The sequence below is a fragment of the Ciconia boyciana genome, chromosome 17 (genome assembly GCF_034638445.1).
Source record: "Ciconia boyciana chromosome 17, ASM3463844v1, whole genome shotgun sequence".
Taxonomy (NCBI): Eukaryota; Metazoa; Chordata; class Aves; order Ciconiiformes; family Ciconiidae; genus Ciconia; species Ciconia boyciana.
The window spans coordinates 2,271,495-2,296,979 of NC_132950.1; the positions used below are offsets into that span (position 1 = coordinate 2,271,495).

A 25,485-nucleotide genomic window follows, 5' to 3' on the forward strand; every position below is an offset into this window, starting at 1 on the left:
TTTGGTTAATCAACTCAGGGCAAAAATCACAGAAAGCTGGGCAACGTCCATATTCCTAGATTTGCCCACCTAGGAAAGCCCATCTCAAGGGTGCAAGTGGTATTATTGACGAGGTTAGGACGTGAGAGGAGTGTTTCCCCTGCCTTACAAACTGGTTTTGACTACAAAAGTCACTACAAAATGTTACAGTGGAGATGACCTGGTGGCGGAGGAAACTGGCTGCAATTCATCATACTCAGGCAGTTAATGTCAAAGAAGCCAATTGCCCCAGCACAGTCACTAGTGGAAACGCATCCTCCTCCCTGCTCCAGAAGTCCGCTGAAGCCCTGGGAAATTGCAAGCTTCACGTCGATGTGAAAGAGCTGGCAGCACCTTCTCTAAGAGTTACAAAATCTTGCATAAAATTAAAACATTACACTCTTCCAGTCATAGATAAAAGGGCTCTGGATAAAAACCCGCCGACTGCTATTTACCTCCTTCTGACCCCAACCCATCCCTGTTAGCACAAAACTTCTATCAGGACTTTTTTTTTTTTTTTTTTTTAAAAAGGGGAAGTCAAAGTCCTTAAAATTGAATACTCTAAGCACTGAAGTAATTCAAATAGATGAAAAATATTGTAAATAATCAGAATTCTGGAGTGTATTGGATGAACAGAAATGTCACATGGCTGACTCCCCCCGCTCCCCATATGTGCAAACACAACTCTATCTGCTGTCAGCAAAATCCTCCCAAATACTTTAACCACCACTCCTTTTTCTTAAAAAGCCTTTCTGGATAAAAAATGAAAAAGCGTTCTTCATTTCACCCAGCAGGCTGTAGAAGTCCCAGTTCAAGGGTGAAAGGAAGGACAGAAAGAAAATTGCCTTTCCCCTCCCATCCAAGTCAAACATTTGAAATGTATTCAAAACAGCTTTTAATTACAGCTTGTATGTTGGTACTGCTGTACACATTACAAGGCAACAAAAAAGCCTGTAAGAGTTTATCTCACTTCTACAACTCTCTCTCTACAACTTAATGGGCAAAATCCCTAGCTGGCATACAACACCCCAGCTCCCTTGGAGTCAGCAGAGCCACGCTCACCAGCCACATCACTGCACCAAATATTTCTTCCAGTTGCACCGTCTCCCACAGCACTCCCATGCCGTGCTTGGGGATGCTCCAGCCAGCGCACCCCACTGAACAGGACTAGGATTTGAAGGAGAGCTGTGAGAAAAATCTGTGCATCTCCATTTCTCTTTGTTTCAGGAGAACCTTTTCGTTTCATTGTGCTTGGCTCCGAGTCACCAGTTTTATCTTGCATTTCACACTTAAGGAAACCCAGCCAGGACTGCCAAGTACTGCAAGGTTTTCTGTCAAAACTTGGACAAGCTGAAAGGTTTTACATTCTTTTAACCATAAACCTTAAAACAACTCAGACTTTTATTTTACTCGCAGCTCAAGTTTGAGTGTTTCATGACATTTGGCCAACCTGGCTTGAGTTTTCTGTTTGAGGTTTCATTACGAAATCCTAATTCCAGAACAGTGTAATTAATACTTTTATTAATAGTATCTGTAGTAAAACATTATAGGACTTGGGAGAATGGCTCCAAGTGCATTTCATTGCCCAGCAGACTACATGTAGTCCAAAAAGGAGATCTGTCCTTTCATTCAACTTGCAAAAACTGTGTGCTAACAATAAAGCGAATGCCTTTGGAGACCCAAATGCAGGGACCATTTCCCAAGCTGGCTTCAGAGTTGCTTGTTACACATATTACACTAGCAGCCCAATAGTAGACACCAAATAAGTGTAATAAATGGCAGTTTCTGTTCCCAGAAAAGAAATTACTTGCTCAGTATGACACACAACAGGTCAGAGGGGCCCTCGGGGGTGACCTCGTCCAAGCCCTGCTCCAAGCAAGGCTGACTCAGCTCAGGAGAGATCAGGCTGCTCAGGGGAGATGTGAAGCCTCCAAGGGTGCAGATCCTACAGCCTCTAGACTGAAGGGACCTGCCTCCGTGGCAGACCCGAGAAGAGCACTTATGGGTCCTGATCTCACCAGCTTTATGTTACTCTGTGCTCCTCAACAGACTTCTGCTGGCATTGTAACACAACGGCCAACAGGCACCACTCTGCACCGGTACGACAGACCACAACTTTCTGATTACAGGTGCCAAATTTGGAAACAGTCCTGGAGTCCATTTCCCACATTTCCTAGTCTGTCGCAAAATATGAGCTTTAGAGTTTGAAGATTAAATACAACCATTTATAAGCTGTGCCACCTTCCAGGTCCAGGCAGCACAGAAAGCGCGGCAATGCTTTTGAAGGATGAATTGCCAACGCTTTGCCAGTTGGGGTAAGATTGTGTCAACCCTCTCAGCTGGATTTCAGTGGGACTAGTAGCGTGAGGAACTGTTACACATGCTTGTTATGAAGCTCAAATGTTTTTATTAACATAAATGAGCAGAAGTTAGGTTAATAATCTAAACACACTGACAGATGTTCAACAAATACTTGGCATTGCTGCAGCCAGAACAAGAAAGAATTAAATGTTATCTTGGAACACCCTGCAGAACAACACAACCTGAAGCAACAAAGCTCTTGTACCAGGTTAGACTAATATATATGCAGAAAAGCAGGCTCTCTCCTAGCACAAACCCAGGTTGCACCACTGTACAACTTAGCATTGTGTACAGGCCTGAAAATTTTGCAACCCATTGTAGAAAAAGAGATTGTGCTTCCAGTGCAAGTAGATACCACAACAGCCGGGGTGAGGGGCAGGCTGCTTTTGTAACTGAGTGAAGGAAAGGGGGTGTCCACTTCTTTACATGGGAAGAAACAAATTTAAGACATCTCCTGATTTTTTCGTATTGAATTCAAGTTCTGTTCAAGTTTAATCCAAGTGCAAGTTCTGAACACACCAATGGGCTCTTAATTCCCTCAATGTCACTATTCTAGAAAGACACAGGATTAGTAAAAATTATAAATTTGGGGGGAACTATGACATGAAGGCATTCTGGTCAGTTAAAGCTAAGAACTATTGAAGTCTCATTCAACTGTTAATAGAAAAGCTCAGGGAACACCGTGTGTGAGAAGTTTCATCAGGAGCAGGGAACGGGGTATGGCTGGGCTGGCTGATCTAGGCAGCATCAATGTTCTTACCAATGGTTTCTGTAGAGTTTCAAGTAGATTTGGGGTACCGGTGTTGGAAAGCTTCAGATGAATATGTTGTTTTGGGTTTCTTTCTGTGTTCACACTATTCACAAGTGTAAGGGAAACAGTATGATCGAAAGCTTGTAAATGAGCTTCAATCTAGGAGAAGCTAAAGATTAGAACAACGTATGTGAAGATTTGCGAGAAGGTATTTGCAGCACTGTTAGTCCAAATGCTTCTGTACTCCCTCCCCTCCTTCTTTTTTAAGGGGGAGCAGACCTGGAGATGTTGAAAATTTAAGTCTTATACAAATGAGAAACTGGTCCAGGTGATGGCTCGGATCTCTTACCACCCACACGACTGCAACTCCAGTGCAGTCGGCATGGTTGGGCTGACTTTCCCTTCCTGAAGGGCAGTGTAAAATCAGTAAAAAGAGAAACAGATTTTGACTAAATGTCAACAGCCACAGAGGCAATCTAGACCCTAAATCCCAGCAGTTTTTATTAAGACTTTGACTCCCAAGTACTTTAAGTCAGTTTGGCACTGGGACTTGGTCAATTGTGGTGCTGAGAAGCTTTGGAAAAGGAAGCCCGTATTTCCAAGAGAGTAAAACTGGGGCAAGATAAAAGCCATGAAAAGGGCTGACGGTGAATTACTTTCTGCAGGTTTCCTGATACACTTGAGCATGTTGGAATTACTGATAGATGAGAAGTTTCTTAGGACGCCATGCAAATACACCTTCAGCACTGTCTATCAATGTTCCTCAGTTCTTACTAAGACGCAAGCTTCACTCACGCAGAGGCACTGTATGTTTGTAACACGTTACAGGAAGATTGTCTCACCTTTAAAAGACTCGGTTTATACTGTTCTGATGACTTTACACAGAAAATGACATTTTTTCATTCCATTATAAGCCTTTAAACTGCATAAAATCATTTAAAAACTATAAAAACCTGTGAGTGGGACATGGGCAAGAAGAGAAAGGCCACAACAGTGGTGAAACAAAGCCCAGGATGACTTTGGACTTGTAACCACTTTGTGTCAATAGTATCATTTTACAAGTTAAATATTTTTCTTAAAGTGCTAATCCAATCTAAACAAGGGTTTGATTCTAAATTAAACAAACTCCACTTTTATTGGTATTAACTAAAATATGCAAAGCTAATTTCAGCAGGCATGCACTAACAAGAGCAGCTCTGCACACTCTGCTGTTCTCCAAGGCAAATAAGGAAGGACATTAACTTAAATTTTCTTTTTTCCAAGGAAAATGCACTGTATTACAAAATCCACAGCGAGGCTTACTAAAAAAACCCAACACCAAAACAAACCCCAAAATTTCCTACACATCAATGCTTTTAAAGAATCTTTAAAAAAAAGACCACAACAACTTTCATTGCATCTCCACTTCTGATTCAATTTGCTGTCAAAGGTCATGAGCTAAAATATACAGTTTACGCTAAAAGCAGGAAGCGGGGTAAGTAATTGAATAACATCAGGAACTGGAAGAATACTGCCATTTTCCTAATGGATATAGTACAAGGTTTACTCTCTCTAAATTGAATTCTAGGAGCTCCTGTAGTAAAGGGTTTATTTTTCTTCAGCTTGAATTTTAGCCTATGATGTTTAAAGAAACATCCTCGTGCAATCAAAAGGATAAAATACCACAGCAGCTTTATTTTCTAACAGACAAAGATGATCATTTCTACAGGAAAGAGAAAACCCCCATCAACAGTGTCTTAAACAGAACTGGCGTAGCAGGCTGGCTATTTAATATACATGGGCTGGTAATAATTCTACTAAATCAGATCTCTGAATTATTCATGAAAAACAGATTTTCATGATTTAAATTAGAAAGACTTAAAATTACAAGCCTTGCAATGCTATGTCTCTTTAAGGGGTAAGGTCTCTTTCCCCCAGTGCAATGTTACAATCGCACACAGTTCTACTCCAGGAAATGCTTTATGATCACTCTAAAATAGTATGCAAGATGGCATGCCAATTATTGCTTCTGGAAACAACACACCCACTGGTACCTACTGTAAAACAGTAATAGCACACCAGTAATAATTATATCAAAATGTATCATTATTATGAAGAAGAAAGTTTGAGGGGGTCGTTTGCAGTATTTATTGCGTACTAAAACACAGGTTATTTAAAACATTGCAAGCGCAAGCCTTAATACTGAAAATAATATCTTTCCATCACCAAAAACACTGCAATTCTTATAGGAAACATTAGACTGCAAATTCTACTTCACATCTTTCAAAAGCGTTTTGGAATGATACACCTTCCACCCTCCCCCTCTGTGCGTTGTTACTAATTTATAAATGCAATGTCACTAATAAGCTAAAGGTTTCACGTCGCTTCCTGATAGGTACTCTCCAGTCATTCAACACAGCGCTGGCTTTTGACAAACTCCACAGTCAGCTGTTATGGCTATGGTGCTTTGAACTAGAAATTATTAATATTAATTTATCACACAGGTACCGAACCTGTCATCTGAAGATCTCCAAACACTGCACAAATTCTCTGATTAAGCCTTTATGCCTTGATTAGGAATTGGTAGACAAGTTCTTTATGATTAAACACAATTTACATACAGGATGAACACAGGAAAATGAGGCTGTGACTTGCCGGAGAGCACAGAGCACGCAGCCACGGCTGGAGGGTAGTGGTCCCGACCCTCGGTTCCCACTCCGTCACTGCTACCTAATGCTCTCTTTCAGGGGGGTTATGTCTTGACATTGACTGACCAATTCAGATCGGAGTACGTGGCAGTTCTACTCAGAGGCAGCTAGAGTTTTTTCCAAAGTAAGAGCATTTTTTTGTAAATCCCCAAACTGAGCTACAGGTAAAACATTAACGCAGCAACGCTTGAATTGGATAGAGTAAAGGCAGCTCAGGCTGGACCAGAGTCCAGAGCAGGACAAACGGAAGAGCTGGGATAACCCGCGATCCAAAGGGCTAGTTTACAGTAACAGCTTTTGTGGGCTAAGGCAAAATCCCTGTTTCTTGAATCTCTTCCTTTGGCACAAGAGGTATCGAAACTCAACTCCTTTCACAACTACGAGGATCAGTCCTCAGCACATAGTTCCCCTTTATCATCAAGGGAAGTGAAGACAACTAGTATCAAATCTTGCAAACTGAGAGCAGCATGCCACCCAAATATAGCCTTTATTTGACAACACAACACTAAGTCATCAGTATCTTGTCATCTCCTTCTACAGAACCAAAGCACAGAGCACTTGTCTGTATATTTATTTATTGTCTTAAACATATGAGCTATTTTCCTTCACCTAGCAAGCCCTATTGAACAAGTTCTATAATTAACATCAAAGCAATTTGAAAGCTGCTTGACTTGCTAAAAGCCGGTAAACAAGCAGGAAGCAATAAGGTGCTTTACAAGAGAAGAACACGTGTTAGGGGGAGGGGAGATTATAAAACATTAAACAGATTGATTAGTAATTTTAACAGAATTTCCATTTTTATTAACCCTCTGCCTGCTTTGGGCACTTGATTTTTATTTATAAAAGTATGAGGTTTTTTGTCCAACTAGATCAGAGTAAAACCTGTTCAGAAGAAAACGGTAAGCATAGTCAGCCAAAGTAAGAGTATCATGAAAAATTTTCATGCACCAAATGTTTGCTGCTTCTTATGGCTACGATAAAATCCACCTGCTTTATGATTAAATATTTTAATAAAAATATTTTAGACAAAGCCAACCTGAAATCTCTTAAGTATTAAACTCCAGTTTCCAGTTCTATACCCATTCTCAGCTTTACTATTTTTGTTAATTTAAGGACTTGTTTAACCTTGGGAGACTGGGGGAGGGTTAGCAGGGTGAGCTGGGCTTAGGCCTGACTGCATTTTATGAGAAAACTTGCGGTTTTCTCTCTCTTGCTCATGCAGAGAAGAGCTGCACGAGAGGGACTTCAAATCCTCTTTGAACTCGATCCTTCTTTCTTAAGCACGCAGGTTCCTATGTCTATTTGCAACTCTACTAACGGGGAAGGCAAACAGGCATACAGTACATGGGAACTTCGAGGTCAGTGATTCAGCTCTCTGCTGTCAGAGACTTTAATGGCATATAGCGCTTTCTTTTATATCATCTAAATCAACTTGTGCCGGCAGACCAGTTATTTTCCTGCTTCCTCCTCCCACAGTTTCTTGCAGGATCTCACTAGGCTTTGGGTTGAAAGCTTAACTTCCTGCTAACATTTGTTTTACACCAGTTTACACCCACGTCATCTTTTGCCAAACTTTCCCTTAAATAGATCTTATGCCTCATGGATGTTCACACGCAGGACAGATCTAGAAAGGCTATCATCCTATTTCTATGTCTTCATTTTGTTGGACTAGAGAGAACATTCTTCTGGTATCTTCCATACTAGGAGGATCTGTGATTAAATTGTAATAGCAATTCTTCTTTAATTGGAGAAAGTACGAGAATTGAGTTTTCTTGAAAACAGGTCACTACAACTGCTCACAGAGATCACCAGTGTAAGAAAATAGACATTAGGAAAGCAGCTATGGCTAAGAACATGCTCGTGCACTTTCCTGAGTAAGGGTGGACTGTGGTACAAGTTTAGGACTTCTTCAAGAAAGTCCATTCACATTAAGAGTGACACATTTGAATAATCTTTCCAATAGCTGATCCAATAGAAAAGGATAAATCTGAAACTGATCCTACACTGACAATTAAAAAATGGAAAATTAGAAGCATCAGGAGTATGTATTTTGTCATAGCCTGTACAGCGTTGCTGATATTAGAGGCAAACTTCCGACAGCACTGGAAATGCAAAACCACAGTAACTTTTGCAGTTGATCATCTATTAATATTTTTTGTTTTCTTTTAGCAACAGTAACTTTTACTTAAGGGTAACTCCTCCATTTTTGCTCATATAACCTCACTGTATTTTAATATTGAGCAGGGAAAATTGTTCCAGGGAAAGGTCAGAACAAAAGGACAAGTTGGTTTTGTCTGTTTTAGGAGTCATGGCCATACTGCGTTCTTTAACTGGCAATGGAACTGATTCAAAATATCCCTTTGACTTATTCAAGAGTCATATACAGCAAGCTCAGTGTAAAAAATAAAGCTATGTCCCATTTTTGCTAATAACAAAGGAGGCTTTCCTAGTGCATATAGTTCATATACTATGACAAAGGGTCAAACATAGGAAATAAGGACCTATATTTAAAAGTTTGTTCCATTTCAGTGGGCTTGGGCACAAACAGAATTCTAAATGTCTTAATTTTATAGAAATGCAACGTTCCAACTTGTGAAACCACACAAAGTAGAGAATAACCTCCTCAGGGTTGAGGAAGATTATCAATAATTTTCCTGAGCTTTATGCACAGGGTTTTTTTGCTGAAATGAAATAAATAGCAGAAAGTTTAGCAATGCACACACACATTTCTTTCAGCAACACCGTGCCACCGCGGTGGGAACGTGCAGCCTCTGGGGATGCAGGCGGCCTCTGGGGCTGGCCAGAGCTGCCCCTCCACAGCCACCGCCAGGCTACATCCAGGGAAGGCTCCAAAACTGCAAACACTGCAAACCGTGAAAGCGATCGTGCAAGCTCAGTACCTGAATTTCACACTGCTGTAGCTTACCAGGCTGCGGTAATCCTGCCACTCCTGCTGCTGTTTACTTTCCACTTCTAATAAGTCTCTGCCAAATCTCTGCCAAAAATGCAGCTGTTCAGACCTCGGGGAATCACAGCCTCCCTCCCTTTCAGAGGGGCTGTACCGAGTCAGCTACAAAAGCAGGAGTGTTGCCTTTAGTTTACAAAGGGATAGGAAAATATCCCACTTACTGAATTCAAGGAATTGCCTTTTTCCCGCCTGTCATATTCCCCTTGGAAAGGCCAAACTAGGGGGGCCTTCCACACTCCTTGGTAAGGGAACGGTTCCTCCGAGTGTTGTTCACCGACACTTTAAAAGTGCCCCCATGCATCGTTCAAGCACATGGCCTAGGTCCGTGCCCCTGAATCCATGGAGTTATGGCACTCAGGAGCTGGACCTAAGGTTATAAAAGCCTAACTAAGAGTCTAAGCTTCACGCAGGAGCCTGACACACTCCTGATGCTGCTCTCCTGCTCCCACGGCTCTTCCCAAACCACAGTGCTTGTAGCGGGGTATCACAGCCTCCCTGTGCCTACCTGCCTGCCTGCCTGCCCAGCCGGGTGTTACAGCGGGAACAGCACCAGCACACAAGACCCCTGCTCCCCGCAGCACCCACTGACGGGCCTGCCACAGAAAGCTGCTGCGCACCCACAAGTGCGCTGTTGGATGCTACAGCCACATTTAAATAACATCGCTCTTACACCCCCTCCCTTTGTGAATACAGAGTTTGTGGAAGAAAAAAGAAGAATTAAGTAACATAGCTTCAACACTTCAATTTTTTCATAACAAATTTGAGAATGAACTGCTGTGCTTCCAGTTAATACACAGACAAACCTACAGGTCAGAAGTCTTGGCTTAGATTTAAGTTATTTGTAGAATACACAAAAATTATTTCAAAAAGTGCTGGAAGATTTAGAGTTTTTAAATTCAATTTGGTCACTTTATTATACTGTCTTATATCACTTAAGATAGAGCTTAATTTATCTCCAAGCAGCCTCAGTTGAAATTAATTTTTTTGCTTATTTCCTTATTGGTAACATGCTTAGGAACTTTTAAGACAGCAATTGATTGCATCACACTTTTAAAATATGGTTCACTTCCCAATACAGCACCTTTAATAATCATTTAAGTTTTCAATTACAGTAGGGTGCCAACATTAAAAGAAAAAAGATAATCCTGGGAGACAATAACTGCTCCATGCACAGTAATTTTTTTTTTTTTTTTACTATTATTCTCAAGATATCTAATTGATTAACATAATTAGGTTAACTCAAAAGCCGCTGTTTCTAATCTTTTTTCAGTTTGGAATTTGCTGGAAGCTTCTGTTACGCTGGCTGGAGTGGGTGAGTGGTGCACACAGGGGCACTTCCTCCCCACAGCATTACCTGCTCTGGTGACAGGGTGGTGACATCTCTCTGGCAACTCCATTTCACAGCCGCATAAACTGGAGCCAGGAGATGAAGCGAGATGCAGCAGGGCAGATTGCAAAGGAGTGGCAAACTTTGCATTAGAAATAAGAAAAAGACCAATGTTGGCATGTTTTTACAAGCCTGATCACCTGCAACACAACAGCAATGGTAGGTGAAAGCAGAGGAGGCAGAGGAACCCTTCTTCTGCTGCATCCCAGGTGCAATCAGCTCACACCATCGGCTTCAGAGAAACATGGGAGATACATTAATTTTCCACCATTTATTCCTGTTTCTAGATATGACCCAAGTTCTTCCACACTCTGCCTTGGCTGTACAAGCTCTACCATCTAGAAGTAACACTATCACCATAATTACACTGGTCATCATATCAGGTATGAATGTCCACGTTTGAGTCCTGGTTAAGAGACCGGCCACACTGCCAAACGTGATGTTTTAGCCAGAGTGGGCAAACACCAGATTGTAATCACATTTAAAGTGTACATTCTTCTGCATCTATGAAGGGGGACTCTCTGTCTCTACACTGGAGCCTGAAGACACAAGCCACTAACACCCGTTAGCTGTCACAGGAGGCTCTGAGCTGGGTGTTTAATGCAGGAGCATACAGACAGGATCAAAATAGTAGTATATTATTAAACCATTATCATGGTACTAAGTCTAAGATACAGGCATTTTCTACTTCAGCTTCAATAAACAATACCTGGAGAGAGTTTCTCTTACCTTTGAGCACATATACTCATTCACAGGAGAGGGGCATGGCAAAAACAAGGCCCTTTTCTTCCAATTTCATCAGCCCTGCAAGCGAAGCTCTCCATGGGGAAGTCATTTTGAGTCCATGGGATTTCCCAATAGGTATTTTTAACCTATCTAGCAGGGGTAACATCCTTAGTAATCAGTTTGACTCATGATTACTATTTCAAACACAGGCTCATACTCAGACGAAAAAAGCGCACTTTACATGGCAATATATACAGAACAATAACATTGCCAGATGGTATAGTACTGAACAGAATTAATTTCACACATGATGTTTTCAAGGTGTTAAAATGTCACAGCTTCTGCTAATAAAACATCTTCCTCTTCCCTCCTCCTTTTAAGAAAACACTACATTCCCACCAGCCCGTATTTTACATTATATGTGTTTTCAATTCTGATAAGGGCAGCTGATTGCTTGCAAACCTAATTACAGTCAAATGAAAGTCTTTCAGAACCATCATTAGCAATTAGGACCCGCTGGATTTGCAGTGTATCATTTAGAGAGGTATAATTCAATAGCTTATTGAAAAATTGCAGGTGAAATTGGGGATTATAAGGGGGGAAATGCCTGTAACACATCACTGCAGGCAAATCTTCAGTAAAGTGGCAGCTTCTATGAGCGGCTGATCAATGAATGCAGGTGTTTGCTTCGGTGTGCTCACCTCGCTTGGAAAATGTTAGCTGCATCCTGTCATCGCGCTTGGTTTTGTGAATGGCTCTGGATTTCACATTATGAGCCTGGTTTTGTGTGTGTTTTCAAGGAATCCAAAGGCCCTATTCAGGAACTTCATTAAACCTGGGGGGGGGGGTGCAGTGCAGAACAACAGGCACAAGAAGCAACACATCATTTTTCAGTCCTTTCTATAGAGAACAACAATCTTCTCTGTGCCATTGAGCTCAATTATATATTATCAGGGCCCAGAAGTTGTTTGGATGCTTTTGAGCAGCTGGGTGCCTTCACAGATGACGCACTGGATATGGTTACTGTGGGTTAAGTACAGCTGGAGATTTCTGTGGCCTCTGATCAGAAGCAAACAGCAGTTGAGAATCACAAAACGCTTGCAATTCAAGCACTGTTTGCCACCAGTGGCGGCTTCTGAGAGGGGCAACTGAATAGCAGCCCAGCTTTTAAACACGCGTTCTCTCACGCGTACAGAAATCCACATACTGTGCATGTGTGCAAAACAAAGTGCAGTACCCTTTCAAGGATGAAATTACCGACTGGCCAGCACGAAGCACTCAACGTTTTAACAGCACGATGGTAGACTAGGTAATGCTGAGCTGGACAGCAGCAGACACAGACGATGTTAACTGACACAGCGGGCCCCCTCTTTGGGCATATCCCTCCATACGCACACCCTTGTGCAACATTTACCCCTCTGAAAAACCACACTGCCCAGCCTGGGCCTGTGCACAGCCCCACCACTTCACCCCTTCCCCTTTCCCATAGATGTGTTCCTCCTTTTCCATCCTACATCCATCCTTCTGAAATCCCAGATCTACTTATCTCTCTATCACACGAGCATCTTCTCCCACATATGATTACATCCACTCATGCTGTGTATGTAACCTCAAAGCATAGTTACCTGTATACCTTTCTATACTTTCAGTGCTGTAATCTGATTTTTTTTGTCATTTCATAGTTTATTTTTCAAATTAAATGCAGTTAATAAGGTGGATTGACAAATAAATCCAAATAAGCAATGCCCACAATACCAACACACAGCAAAGTTTCATTAAACCAGCACTCCCTGCAAAGTCCCGTTGCTTGCGTCACTTGAACCTTTTGGCAACACTTGCACATATCAAACCATAGTGTGTAGGTTGCAAAACAAACATCAAACCTAGTAATTTCAAAGTGGTTGTGCTAGTGTTTTGAAATTTAAAAAAGTCTCTCTTTACAAACAGAATGGAAAGAAACATTCTCTCAATTTCCATTAATGCACGGCAGTATCACTGCTGACCTGACACCTAGCTGGTACTACTAAGACGTGCAAGTTTGTCCCACGCTCTATGACTTGGTAGCAATGTTTCCTTTAACTGCAGTCATACAGAGCCAGACCTCCAGTAGGGCAAAACTAGACCAAAACACAGCCAGCACGGCTTGCAAAGCCCTCAGCTGCCCTGCCTGAGCTCTTTTCATGGCCCAGGTTCCTTCCTCATCTTCAGCAGTTTTACAGTCACTGAAATCCACTGGCTGCCAGTGAAGTAATCCCAAATCACAGCAGCTATATAAAAGGAGATTCAAGCCTTTATCACTCATTATGGGTGTATGCAAGTTGTATGCAGTATTTCCAAGGTGTCTAACCTCACACTGCAGAAATATATACACGTTTTTTCCCTTGCTGCTGCACAGAGCTACAAGTTGGGAGTCAAATAAATTAAATGGTTCTCCATGGTTGTGTATAATACTTGTAGCTGCTATTGCACTCCTAAAGCCCACCCACAATTTCATTTTCAATTAACAGCTCTTAGAAAAGCAGTAATGAAAGCAGTTGCTAAAGAGCACTCAGATGTCATTGAGAGACTGCAAACCCAAACTGTAAATAGCACATTGTAAATCGCTTGTCACCACAGTCAGCTCTCACTGGAATCACACTGCCGGTGACAATCAAACCCATCTGCTCAGCTCCCCGACGAATGTCACCACAAACCATACAGCTAACACCCACCTCCCGCTCCGCTCTCATTACCTGTCATGTATAGGCTTGTCTAAGAGCATGCAAAAGCCATTCCTAACTGTAAGCGTGATTAAATGCAGATCACACAACGGTTCTTTCACCCTCCGCACCAGAGATTTGCTGCACTGAAGCACACAAGCACCTCTGCACCAAAGGACAAGTGTGCAAGTAAATCTGCAATACAATTAACAATGTGATGTTCACAAGCGATGATGACATGGGATGACAGTGGCCATCCAGATCAGCCCTCAAAAGCCTTAGCCGTCTCAAATTTAAGATGTATAGATTCAGGGCGAGACTGCCAAGGGGATCGTGGACTTAATTCTGAGAAGGAAAAGTGTCAATATTTCCCTCCCTCCCCTTTAACAGATTCATGTAATGGACTATGAGGTTAAAGCTAATAGTTTGTAATGCTTGTAGTTGATGACTGCCAGAGTCAGCAGTGTATCTTTTTTGCTGTTCTTACCATTTTTCCTTTATCTCATTAAAATTTACCTTCTAATTTATCTCTGTGTCATGAGTTTTCTTCCTTTTATTCTTTATCTGCCCCTTATTCATTACCAGTTTGTCTCCCTCCTTGCACTCACACGATTTCTAGGACTGGGATTTGATATTCTGCAAGTGTCTTTGGAATCAGCCCAGCAGCAGTTGGCTCTCGTATACACGTAAGCCAGCTAATATACCACTTGCCCAGCACAGAGATTGCTGGTTTGGAAGCATATGCCAAAGACGATCCTTTTCTGCAAGAAGGCATATGAATCTCCCAGCAGATAAAGAAAACCATGCAGGAAGTGGTAGAGATAACAAGACTCGGTGCTCTTTCCAAAACACACATCCACTGAATAAAGAGAAACGATCCTTCCCTCTCACTATCAAAATACTCTCAACACGCCTTCTGCAATGAAAACTATTGTTTCCTAGTATGCCCTATCCTCCTCGAACCTTGAGGAATAAAACCTCAAAAATTTTTGCCATCCTTTTACTAGTTTAAAAATGTTCACTTTAAGATTTCCAAATTATTTTCACAGAAAACACATAAAAATGTGCCATCACCAATTAACGTAAAGGAAATTAAATTTAAAACGCTGGAGAAAAATTCTGATGAGTCTCATGTTTGCTTAACGCCAACTAAAATTTCCTTGAGGCATTTAATAAGTACATTTATAAAAGCTCACAAAGCAGAGTTCAAAAGTCTTCTCGCTAGTAAAATATGAGCCTTAATTAACCTACAGTTTCACATTTTCTAGATTTCAATAAACCTGTAGGCATTTCAACATAGCTGGATAAATACCTGCATGAATACTGCAAGGATTTTCTCTGAAAACTAATTAGCAGTCCTTCCAATAGCTGACTTCAACAAAATCTGTTTGACAAGGGAGCTTCATACCGTAAGTCCTTCATGTGAGAGTTACTTCCCGCAGATAGCAGATTTCACAGAAAGGCGTATCAGACAGGACTGTTAACTACTGGTAAAACAACCAACAAAACCTCCAGGTACAAAGCATTTCCCAACAGGGACAGACTGCAGCCAAGGTCTTATGCCAGCCCAGGACAGCATCGAGATTGCATCCTGCCATGCAATTACAATATTCACATGTGACAATTCAGGATTCCTCCAGGGACAACAGGGGCAAGATACATTGTTTACATGTAAAATATGTAGCCCTAAGGTGGCAAGGGCACCATATATATCCAGAATACTAAACTCTAATTGGCTTTGGACTTTCCTACTTGTCAAGTGCAAAACACCAGTGGGCCCAGTTCTTGGTTTGTTGTGATCTGAGAATGCTGACAAGCAACTTTACTTCCCATTGAGAGCCCAGGAATTCAATGGGATGGAGCTACGTGGGGAAGCAAACCCAAGGTGTGCAGCCAAGAGTTACTCTAGGAGGAAAAGTGTTACATGATCAGAGAAAACCATCCTCAGAACTTATCATTCTCCTCCCTTTTTCGAGGTCTTCACCATTTGTCTTGAAAGAAGACAGAAAATGCTTGCCAGAAATACTATATATAAAGGTTGTGGGTATGCCTTTTCAAATAAGCTTTATAGTCTTTTCCATGACATCTTTTTTCCACATCTAAGTGCCAAAGCCACTTGGATTTGTCAGCACCAAAACTCTTCATGAGACTAAAATGTTCTTATCTAAGGAGCTATACCCCTACCAAATGTATTAAGTTTATATTGAGCAATATATTTTATTTCCTCTCAGCCTTATCCCTCAGGAATTAAGCAGAGTACTCAGATTTATCAGCTAAAAGAAAAACCATTTTCCATGACATTTGTCAACTCAATACCTTCCAAGCCAGTGTATATTTATTCTTAAAAACATAACCTCACAAATAACCTCCATCAGCAGCAAGGCTGATTCCGTCATTGCTTAAGTACTGGGCAGAAAGGTTTCACCTGACAGTAGGCTATGCCAAGGGAATCAAATAGTGCAAAAAGTCAGCTTTTATGAAGGCCCATTCCTATGGCACAAAGCATGTACATTTACCATTTGACATACTAAAAAGGAATAGAGTGAAGACCGCGTAGGTGAACACAGAAAACAGTCAAGGGAACACAGCAACCTTCAATATCTACTTATAACATAACCATTGCATCAACTATCCTGAAGAGTTTCCCCACCTCCCTTTGAAATACAAAGTAAAATTAAATTAGAAGAAATACCTTTAACAGGTGTGGTAGCGTTAGAACGTGCATTTTACAATTTGTTTGCTTTGCTGAAGCACTGTATAATCTCTTATTTTATTTCTATATACAGTATAGGCTTAAAAATAACCATGAAAACATATTTTTTACCAGCTTCTGTAACTCTCAATATCAAAATTGAATACAAGTCAATGTACTTGTCATCCTCAATGTTCCTTCAATTTCCCTGAGCTCACAAAATGAGAAGCAGTGAATTCTCACTATTTTCTAAAAGTTTCTCTGCAAAGCAATGTTTGGTTTGCACCAAACAAGGATGAAGACTCATTCAATTAATATCAACCATCTCCATTAGTTATATAAATTTTGGTTAAAGAGTCATTAATATCACTCAAATTTAGGTCAAAGCCGACCTCTTTACTGTTACTTTAGACTTGTTTCGCAATGAACCAAACGACCATACAGGCGCATGGTATACTTAAAATGCCCAGCTCTAATTTAGTCTTTTATATATAACAAAAACGCAAGGGGTATTTATTCAAAAAAGGCAAATCATGGCTCTTTTTTCGGCATCCTGCTCACCAGAGAAATCACACTTGTCATGCTTTCTTCTTTTTTAAAAACAAGAAACACAACACTGCACAGTCCTGAATAAGAGTCCAAGATTTCCAGCCTCAAGCTTTGCAACCCTGGATGCTATCTGCTCACTTTTGTCACACGTGCATCACAGCTATTGCAGAAAGGGAACACCAGTGTTGGGAAGGCCAGAAGTTCTTGCTTACAGGGAGATGAGTAGTTACTCAAAAAGCACACACCGGTACCACGGACATCCTACAAATGAGCTCCTCGCACTGTCATCAGCCTTAGAGCTTTGTCTTGATCAACAGCTGCCCCTCTCACAATTACATCACCTTGCCCTTGATGTTCAAGGGGGTCTTATGCTTCTGTGTACAAAGTCTAAAGACAAGAAGGCATATTTATAGCACAAAGTTGGCCTAACAACGTAATAGAGAGACAACATTTGTTTGCCCTGACAGTCTCACAGCCAGGCTATGGAAAGCTCTTCCAACCTTTGCACATACATTAAACAACTCAGCTCTAGCATCAATATGCCACTTGCTTTCCCACTCAATCTCTTCTAGTACCAGCACATGGTACCAAGTGGCACCTGAGAGCCCAAGAATAAAACAACTATGAAGGGGTTAAAATAAGTGATCCCACAAAATGAGAAATCTGCTTCTACGTACCATGTGCCAACAGCCAAAGCCCTCCCTCCCCACAACAGATAACGTGTCTCCCACCTGTCTGAGACCCTTCGGTATTTTCTTCCTTTTCCCAAGGTGCTGACAAAGATTACGATCGTTTTCTCGGTCAGAGCTGTACTGGTGGTGGTGAAGTCTGTTCTTTTTTGGAAGATATGACAGCCCATTGGTAAGTGCTTCCCGTTTCTTCTTGGCTAGAGGATTCTGTCGCTTCTCCACACGTTCCTGAGGTTTCAGAGCTACGTCCTTCTGCAGAGGGAGGGAGTTGGGGAGGGAAGAAAAGAAAAACACAGCGGTTAAGATACAGCTCCGATTTGGTCGACCTCTTTAAGCAGCAATTCTAGGTGACCAGCAAAGCATTCTCAAGGCAATGCTATAGTCACCAGAAAAGGAGAAAGCAGTCTTCACTGGTGTCCACTTAATCAAGAGATAGGCAAATGAAAAATAAAATCTGTAAGATGAAGTGAGTGCACAGAAGCAGACACATACTCCTTTAGATTTCATACTGTCAACCTCATAATTCTCAAACACATCTCATGTATCAAGTAAGCATGCATTTAGAAAACAGCATATGTTTAAATTAACAATCATCTTCACTTTAAACAAGGCTTGGCTTTTCACATTTATTTTTATTATTTCTTGTATTTGACAGGACAAGGCAAGAACTGACCTACATCCAATTAAAGGCAATGAATCCCAATTGACTTCAGTGGACATTTCCCTCAAGCCTGACCTAGGCAGATTTCCAAGTCGCAGAGGGGTGGGGAAAGTGGGGGGGGGGGGAGAGAGAAGTAAAGTTATATTTGAAAACTTTGTAACTGACCCTTCTTTAAACCCCACAATCAATGGCTGTCTATAAAAAACACTCAAGTCTTGTAACATAAACGTGACTTTTGTAGCTTAGGCTACAGCTACTGTATTTTCTTACTGATAACCTGCAATGCACAGAATTCTTTTTTTGTTGTTGCTTAAAATAAATGTTACTTGAAAAAAATTCTCCAATAACACAAAATTAAGGGCAGAGGAAGAGGAGGCTGGATGATAATTGGGAGAGAAGAAATAGAAGCTACTGGAAAGGTGCAGATGCACAATATGTGTTGTAATTTAATAAATACAATTTGCTAAGTCACATCTACTCCAAGAACTCCATATGTAAGAGTACAATATTTCCATATAAGGGGCATATTATTTAAATAGTGTAATACTTTAAGCATACTCTACTAACATGCCAAAAGCTCTCCGTGCCCCACCATCAAGTACGATATGATCTTGTAAGCCTTCATGCTTCTGTTTATTGTCACTTATAATATTAAGTGACAGCAGGAAAAAAATTAGGGTGTTGGTCCCTGTGTCACAAAAAGATTCAGGTTCAGTAGAATATAATTCAAATTATACCACCTTTCAATGCAAAAAAACCATGCCTGAAGGCAAAAATCAGTTTGGCTTTAATTAAAGAATGCTCCCTATATGCCTATCTAAAACACAAGAGCTTCACAAAATTCATAACTAAAACCAATGAGAACATTAATTAAACTGAAGACAGTCAACATTCAAATTTGATATTTGGTAAAAAGAATAATTTTACAAGCATTAAAGAAGGGAATATGGAACAGAAGCTAAAAGACACTTTTTCTACCTTTTCTAAGCTTTTCTTCACACAGTGTTACTCGTATCAGAAAAGTTAGGAGCTTTATTCAAGCTCACGAAAAAAATCTTTAGCACCCTTAGCTATAAAACAGGATCAGTATTTTAAGAATGTCATGTCTCTCTTCTCTGGTTCCTCCAGCTATTAAAAAAACCCAAGTCAGTAGCAGCACTGATCATCATAACATGCTTTGAGATCTACTTGCAAAAAGCACTGTACACAAGCTGAGAGATCCTACAGAGCAAGCCCAAAGAAAAATAAAGTAAGAAGAATCACTTTTCTGAGCACACCTTCTGTCTCCTTTCCCAGGAAGGTTTTAGATTTAGATATATGCCACAAATGCACAAAGGCAAATTCACAGGTGTCATATTATGGTTACCATTTCACCAATTCTCATCATCAATAGCTTCGTCAAATAGCAACTACAAATACACGCTGACCTCCCGGATAACAAACGCAGAGCACCTCGCACAGTGATTCCCGCACTCAGCCCTATTTGGCTACACTTCGTGAAATAAACTGGAAAACCAAGTAATGCTGCGATTCCCACAGAGCAAGTTCAACACAGCAGAAAAGCACCAGAATTACAACTTGTTCAATGCGCTCTGTTGAAACAATGAGATACTTTATCATAGAACAGATTTGTGCCTTAAGACAACCACCATCATGCTGCTAATGATAAACATAAATATTTTTTCAGATCAGTATCAAAAAAATCCAGTGCTTTATGAATAGCGTATTACACCAGCACAGGACTGCTGTTAAAACACAGAGCTCGTATTTGTAGATAGAAATGCTATTAGGAAGATTCACTCTAAATGTGAAATGTTGAAGGAGTGAAGAAAGGGAAACTTTCTGGAAAAAAAAAAAATTATCCTAATGACTAAATAGCTTTGTGGGATTCCCCCCCACCCCCCCAGCTAGGGATCTAAATGTAATAGTGGCAGACTTCCAGAAACTTATAAAATGTCTAATGGGGCTAGCACTGCCATCAAGAAATTACTAGCTCCCATTAGCTTTAAAGAGGGTGTAAGATGGGTCAAATTTTGCAGATCACTACGGCTGTATCTCGGGTAAGCTCCTCCATAAGAAGCCCATGTTCTAGCCAATTGCATACAGTTTCATGAATTGTCAAGATACACCTAAAGCAAAAGTTTAGCTCATGTCAGAATTGGGACGAAAGAATCTGCATATATACCTACAGCAAAGATGAGTGACAGTAGCTTCACAAAGCCTTCTGCAAACTCTATGAAAACTTATCTTCCGAGACAGAAGGAACAATTTGCAGAAATCTCCAAAAATAAGGTGCATCTTCTGCTCACCACTAAAGAAGGGAAAGGGAGCTCCTTATGTACATAGCTTCCAATTCTGCAAATTGTGAAAGCGGGTCTTAAATCCAGTTTGGTGGGTGGGCTTACTATGAAATTTAGACATAAAGATTGGTGTTTAGACAACCATGTTCCTCCAGAACAGCCATCTGCTTTTCACCAACTGACATTGCTGCAGAGAAAATTACAGAGTGCTGTGGGTCAAAACCCTGTATTATTGAATTGTATGGTAGAACCTCTCATTGCTTTCAACAGATATATGATTTGGCCTTAAAATATATATGTATATAAAATATATATATTAAATTCTTCATCTGCAGACTGGACTGCAACAGGACACGTTAAAAGAATAAAAGCTGAGACATGGGTGGATAGGATGCATTAAAACTAGCTTGAACGGAGATCACATGGGGTGTCAGTCCTCATGGCTGAGGGTACAAACTGCCCGGGATTGTTTTGGGCACACCGTCAGTACAGCAGCACACATGAGGCCGTGGAGGATGCGCACGATTCTGCCCTCTCGGAAGCCACTGGGTTCAGTGGAGGCGGCGCTTGGCTGGGAACTGTGGCCCTGCATAAATCACTTCCCACTTTCTGCCCTTTCTCCCTCATCCAATTTTTATCTTTCTGTTGTTTAGATAGGACAATAGCTGTACCATGCCGCGTGCGAGTACATTAGCCAGCACAATCTTAATTACAGACTTCAGGCATCATCATGATTAGAGTAATAAGCTGTAATTACTCTAAGGTGACAGGACTGCACAGACCTTATCTACATAGATAAGGAGATGTAGTAATATTTCATGTCGAGACATATTTTTCAGCAGCTACCCTGGAGTCGATTCAAACTAAGTAGCAGACCCTGTGAACAACACATTCAGACTTTAATGGAGGTTTTTCTCCTCTCCTGCCAGCATACAAGCCCACACATTATTAAATAAATCCTACGAACATATTAGGCATGGTTTAAAACCATCTTATTCAGAGATACCTTTCATCAGTAAAGTGCCTTAAGTGTATCAGGAAGGTGACTTAAATGTATAAATATGTAATTACATGCAATTCAATACAAAAGTGCATTAATATTTATGAGTGTACTGTATAATCTAAAAAAATTTCCATTTGTTTTATTTCTATTGGGCACATTAATCAACCTGATACCACTGTATGTGCCGTAGCAGAGAAGAGCCGCCCATGCTGAACAGTCTCCTGCTGCGACGTCAGCGAGCAGGAGGGCTGCTGAAGCCTGATGGGGTGGCACTGCAATCATCTCGGCTCCAATTAATATTAACAATTTCAATCCAAGCCCTGCATTTGGTGAGGGGAGGAGAAGCAGCCTCCGTGGGTACATCAGATAATTTCTCGAGGTAGGAGGCTTGAAGGACACACTGCATTCTCATCAGTTGTTAAGCTTTCAGGGAGCTATGCCTGATTTATTTCAGGAGAGTCCATCTTCTTGCTATGTAAATGACAGCTCATTAATTATAAATCAGATCCTCAGTGGCAACCGAGCAGTGCTTCACACTGCTTTGTGGGGTACACACTTCACCCCCATGAATGTCACCTGAGAGCCAGTCCATCGCTGCTGCCCTTTCCTCCTGCCCTTGCCCTCCAGCCACCTTCCCTCTGACAACGACTTAAAAACTACATGTAAACAACAGAAACTCTGTTCCACCCCTTATTACAGGATTTTTCTATGGGAACACTTGATGAAAAGCAATGCTGTAAATGCACTGTGTAGCAAATGCACTGCAGGCACTTATCTGGATGAAAATTTCAGGCGCTGCTCAGAGCTTTCAAGCCTTGATCTTTCCAAATCATCTTTCTGGATTATCGCTGTGATTCCAGCATTGCAAGAACTTACTTTCTCAATTCACACTGAACATGACCCCGGTAAAGCGCAACTTTTAAAAACTGATTATTAAAAACAAAACTAGATTACAGTGCAGGGCTAGTAAAACCAAATAACGACTGCATCAGTCTACAACTATCTTCCGTTATTTGCTCCTCAGGTTCTTGGTGAAGTCCACAACTGCTTTATATTGGAGCCCAACAATTTATCCTTCACTCCAAAACTAAAATTAAGTATAAAGAAATAAGACATTAAAAACCCCAAGTTATTAAACAGTCATGAAATGCCAATGTTATGCTCCACTTAAAACACAAAGAGTTGGAAAGGCAAAATTGAAGCTACCAGTTTGCCCCCGTCCACTATTCAGACATCCAAAGATCCTTTTCAAGTAGAACTGTAAGAAAGGTACTTCTGGAGCCTTTTGTCTATTTTCAAGGTACAAGCAATTCACATTTGATCAGGAACACGAGCGCAGAAGGAAGAAGCCAATTGGGGGGTGGCGGGGGGATACATTTGCACTAGCTACAAAAGTTGATCTGAAATTCTTCCCAAGTTATGGACACGGCTGTAAGACAGACTCAGCACCTCGGCCCTGGCTGTCAGCTGCAGAAGTGCTTCATTTGCCAGGGACATTACGTGAGGAGAAGCAAGAAGCAGCCAAAGGCCTTCCTGTGAAAAAACACACAAACAGAAACACTGACAAAACCACCACCTCCGTATTCGCTGAGAAAATTTGTTACAAAAGTTTAGCTTGCAAGAAATTAAGATGCCTAGAGAGTACAGCTGAGAGAAATACTGCAGCTTCGTTAGCATCCCGCAGTGGGTATCATTAGCAGGGAACGCAGTGCAGCACCACGCGCACACAGCTGCACAATTGGAACAAAACCCCTCAGAACCAGGAAACAGTGCCAGTCTGAGGGTACCAAATTTGCCATCGCATCCTGACAGTCTTCATCGACTCGTACTGTGTTTTCTGTTACATTTGGGAAGAATGTTTATAGCTGATGGATGAAAATGCCCTAAGACTTCAATACCTCTCTCGCACGTTTCATAATTCATTATTTTAGTGCTGGCAGTAACAACAAGAGGTAAAGGTCTGAAAACAATGCACTGACTAGTCCCTGCAATCTTCCAAAATCAGAAAATAAAACAAGATGTTTATAATAGTCATTCATTTCCCTCCAGATAAGATAGTTAAACGCACTGTGTATTCTTCTGAATGCACAATTAGTTCCTCAAAAGCATTTATCTAGGGGAAAAAATTGCAAACACTCTTAAAACAACACCAGGGAGAAAGGGAGGCAGGTGTAAAGTGCAACGCAAAAGAGAAAAGGATTCTCAAAGTGACAGAAATTATGGTGTTTTAGGACACAAGGGACTGGTGAAGAGCCAAGATGTTAACTATAGGGGGTGCAGTAGCCCATCCACTAATCCCAGCAATTTCTTCAAGTCGCAAGACCTCTGCAGAAAGGTTTAATCTTGTTTTGTTTGCTTTGTTTTCATAAAATTACAACCCATTGCCTCCTGCATCTCTCTGGAATCTGAAAACAAAGTGGTTCAGTGTTGTGCAAAAAAGGTTGTGCAACAGACTGAAGATGAAATACTGTACCAGGCTGCAGGACGCTACGTGGTGATTACAGATGAAGGCAAAACAATAGAAAAGCAAGTTGCTGTCTGCTTGAGATATGTTTTATAAAAGCGCTTCTGTAGCAAAGAGATTGCTTTGATTTTTCATCCCAAAAATCATTTGTTAACAATATCATTGATAAACAGAAGGTTCCTTTTCAGGTGCTGCTGATTTAAATTACACACAAAAAACTACATTAAAGCAACATTATTGAGGTTACGAAGTCAAGGACTTGGAAGTTATGAAAGGGCAGGATTAAGGCTGCAACCACCACCTTAATTCAGCCCTCTTGTGCATATGCGTCATGATACAATCTTTAATTACACGATCCCATGCTCTTATTTCCCTGTGCAGAATGGAAGGTATTCAGCTAATGAGCAGCCACTCAGGATTTTGTTTGCTCCTCTTTGTCCAACATGTGTACCTAAAACTTGTTTACTTACACTCCATTCACACCCTCCTCCAAATGCGCAACTATTAATTTCCTCAAGGGCTTTTCTATACAGCTTCTCACCATAGTATCAGATGCTCAACAAATATCCGTGAGCTATTTTACAGGTGTTTAGCCAGATGAAGGTATTTCACTATTCCCATTTTGTAGGTGGCAACAACAGTCCTGACAAGTTCAGGTCAAAAATGTCTGCTAATTCTAAGCGCCCATTAGGAAGCACCTAAGATTTGATTTTTCAGAGGACTTAGCTCTACAGAGCACTTTATCTAATGAAGCACAGCCTTCATTGATTTCAGCAGCTACTGGGAGTGCTGAGCACTCCTGCAAATCAGGCTTTAGTAAGCACCACATATTATAAGGACAGAGATAATGACTGTTTCTAAAATACATAGTGCAATAGCCTCCCTCAATGCCACATACTAAATACAAGATGGAGGCAGAGGAAAACTGGATTCTAATTCCATTCAACTCATATCAGCAAGAGGAAACCCTCCTGCAATCCTCTCCCTCACCATGTACCCTCCAGCTTCAGTCGCAGGTGGGAAAGGCACTCAACAGGAGAAGAGTCGCCAATTCCAGAGTAAGTCGAACTTGTTTGAGTAAATGACTTCAGGATCTTCAAGAAATAATGTAGGCCATTATATCATTAACAGCGGCATCACAATTTATAAAGACACAAGGGCAAGACACCCACCACCAAACTTGAAGGAACTTAAATACATAGGTGCCTGCTACATACACACATTAGGCAAACGGAAACAAGGGATCCTGTACACATACTTCCTCAACTCAGCCATGGTTATACACTTTAAATTGTGTTCTACTTGGCATTATTTAAAGAATATATGGCTGTCAACTCTTTTCTACTTAGATTTTACACTGTTCATTGTTGTAGTGGGATAGCAGTCACCCCTCAGCACAAGTAAACTGTGACTGACTTCTACTAACACACTAGACCTAAGGAAGTAATCCAAAAGAAGTATTTTACTCGGCAAAATAAATGTCCTTCGCTGTTCGTAAGTTCAACCAACAGACCATGCCTTTCTTCAGCA

General features: G+C 41.0%; 1 protein-coding gene across 7 annotated transcripts in view; it reads right to left on the reverse strand.

The window, feature by feature from the left end:
- AUTS2 (activator of transcription and developmental regulator AUTS2) overlaps positions 1-25,485 on the reverse strand; it is a 792,614-nt gene that overhangs the window by 561,551 nt on the left and 205,578 nt on the right. For all 7 annotated transcript variants that reach the window (XM_072882444.1, XM_072882446.1, XM_072882447.1 and 4 more), the window contains exon 2: positions 17,570-17,779. In XM_072882444.1, the coding sequence (XP_072738545.1) occupies positions 17,570-17,779 (210 nt within the window). The remainder of the gene's footprint in view (positions 1-17,569; positions 17,780-25,485) is intronic.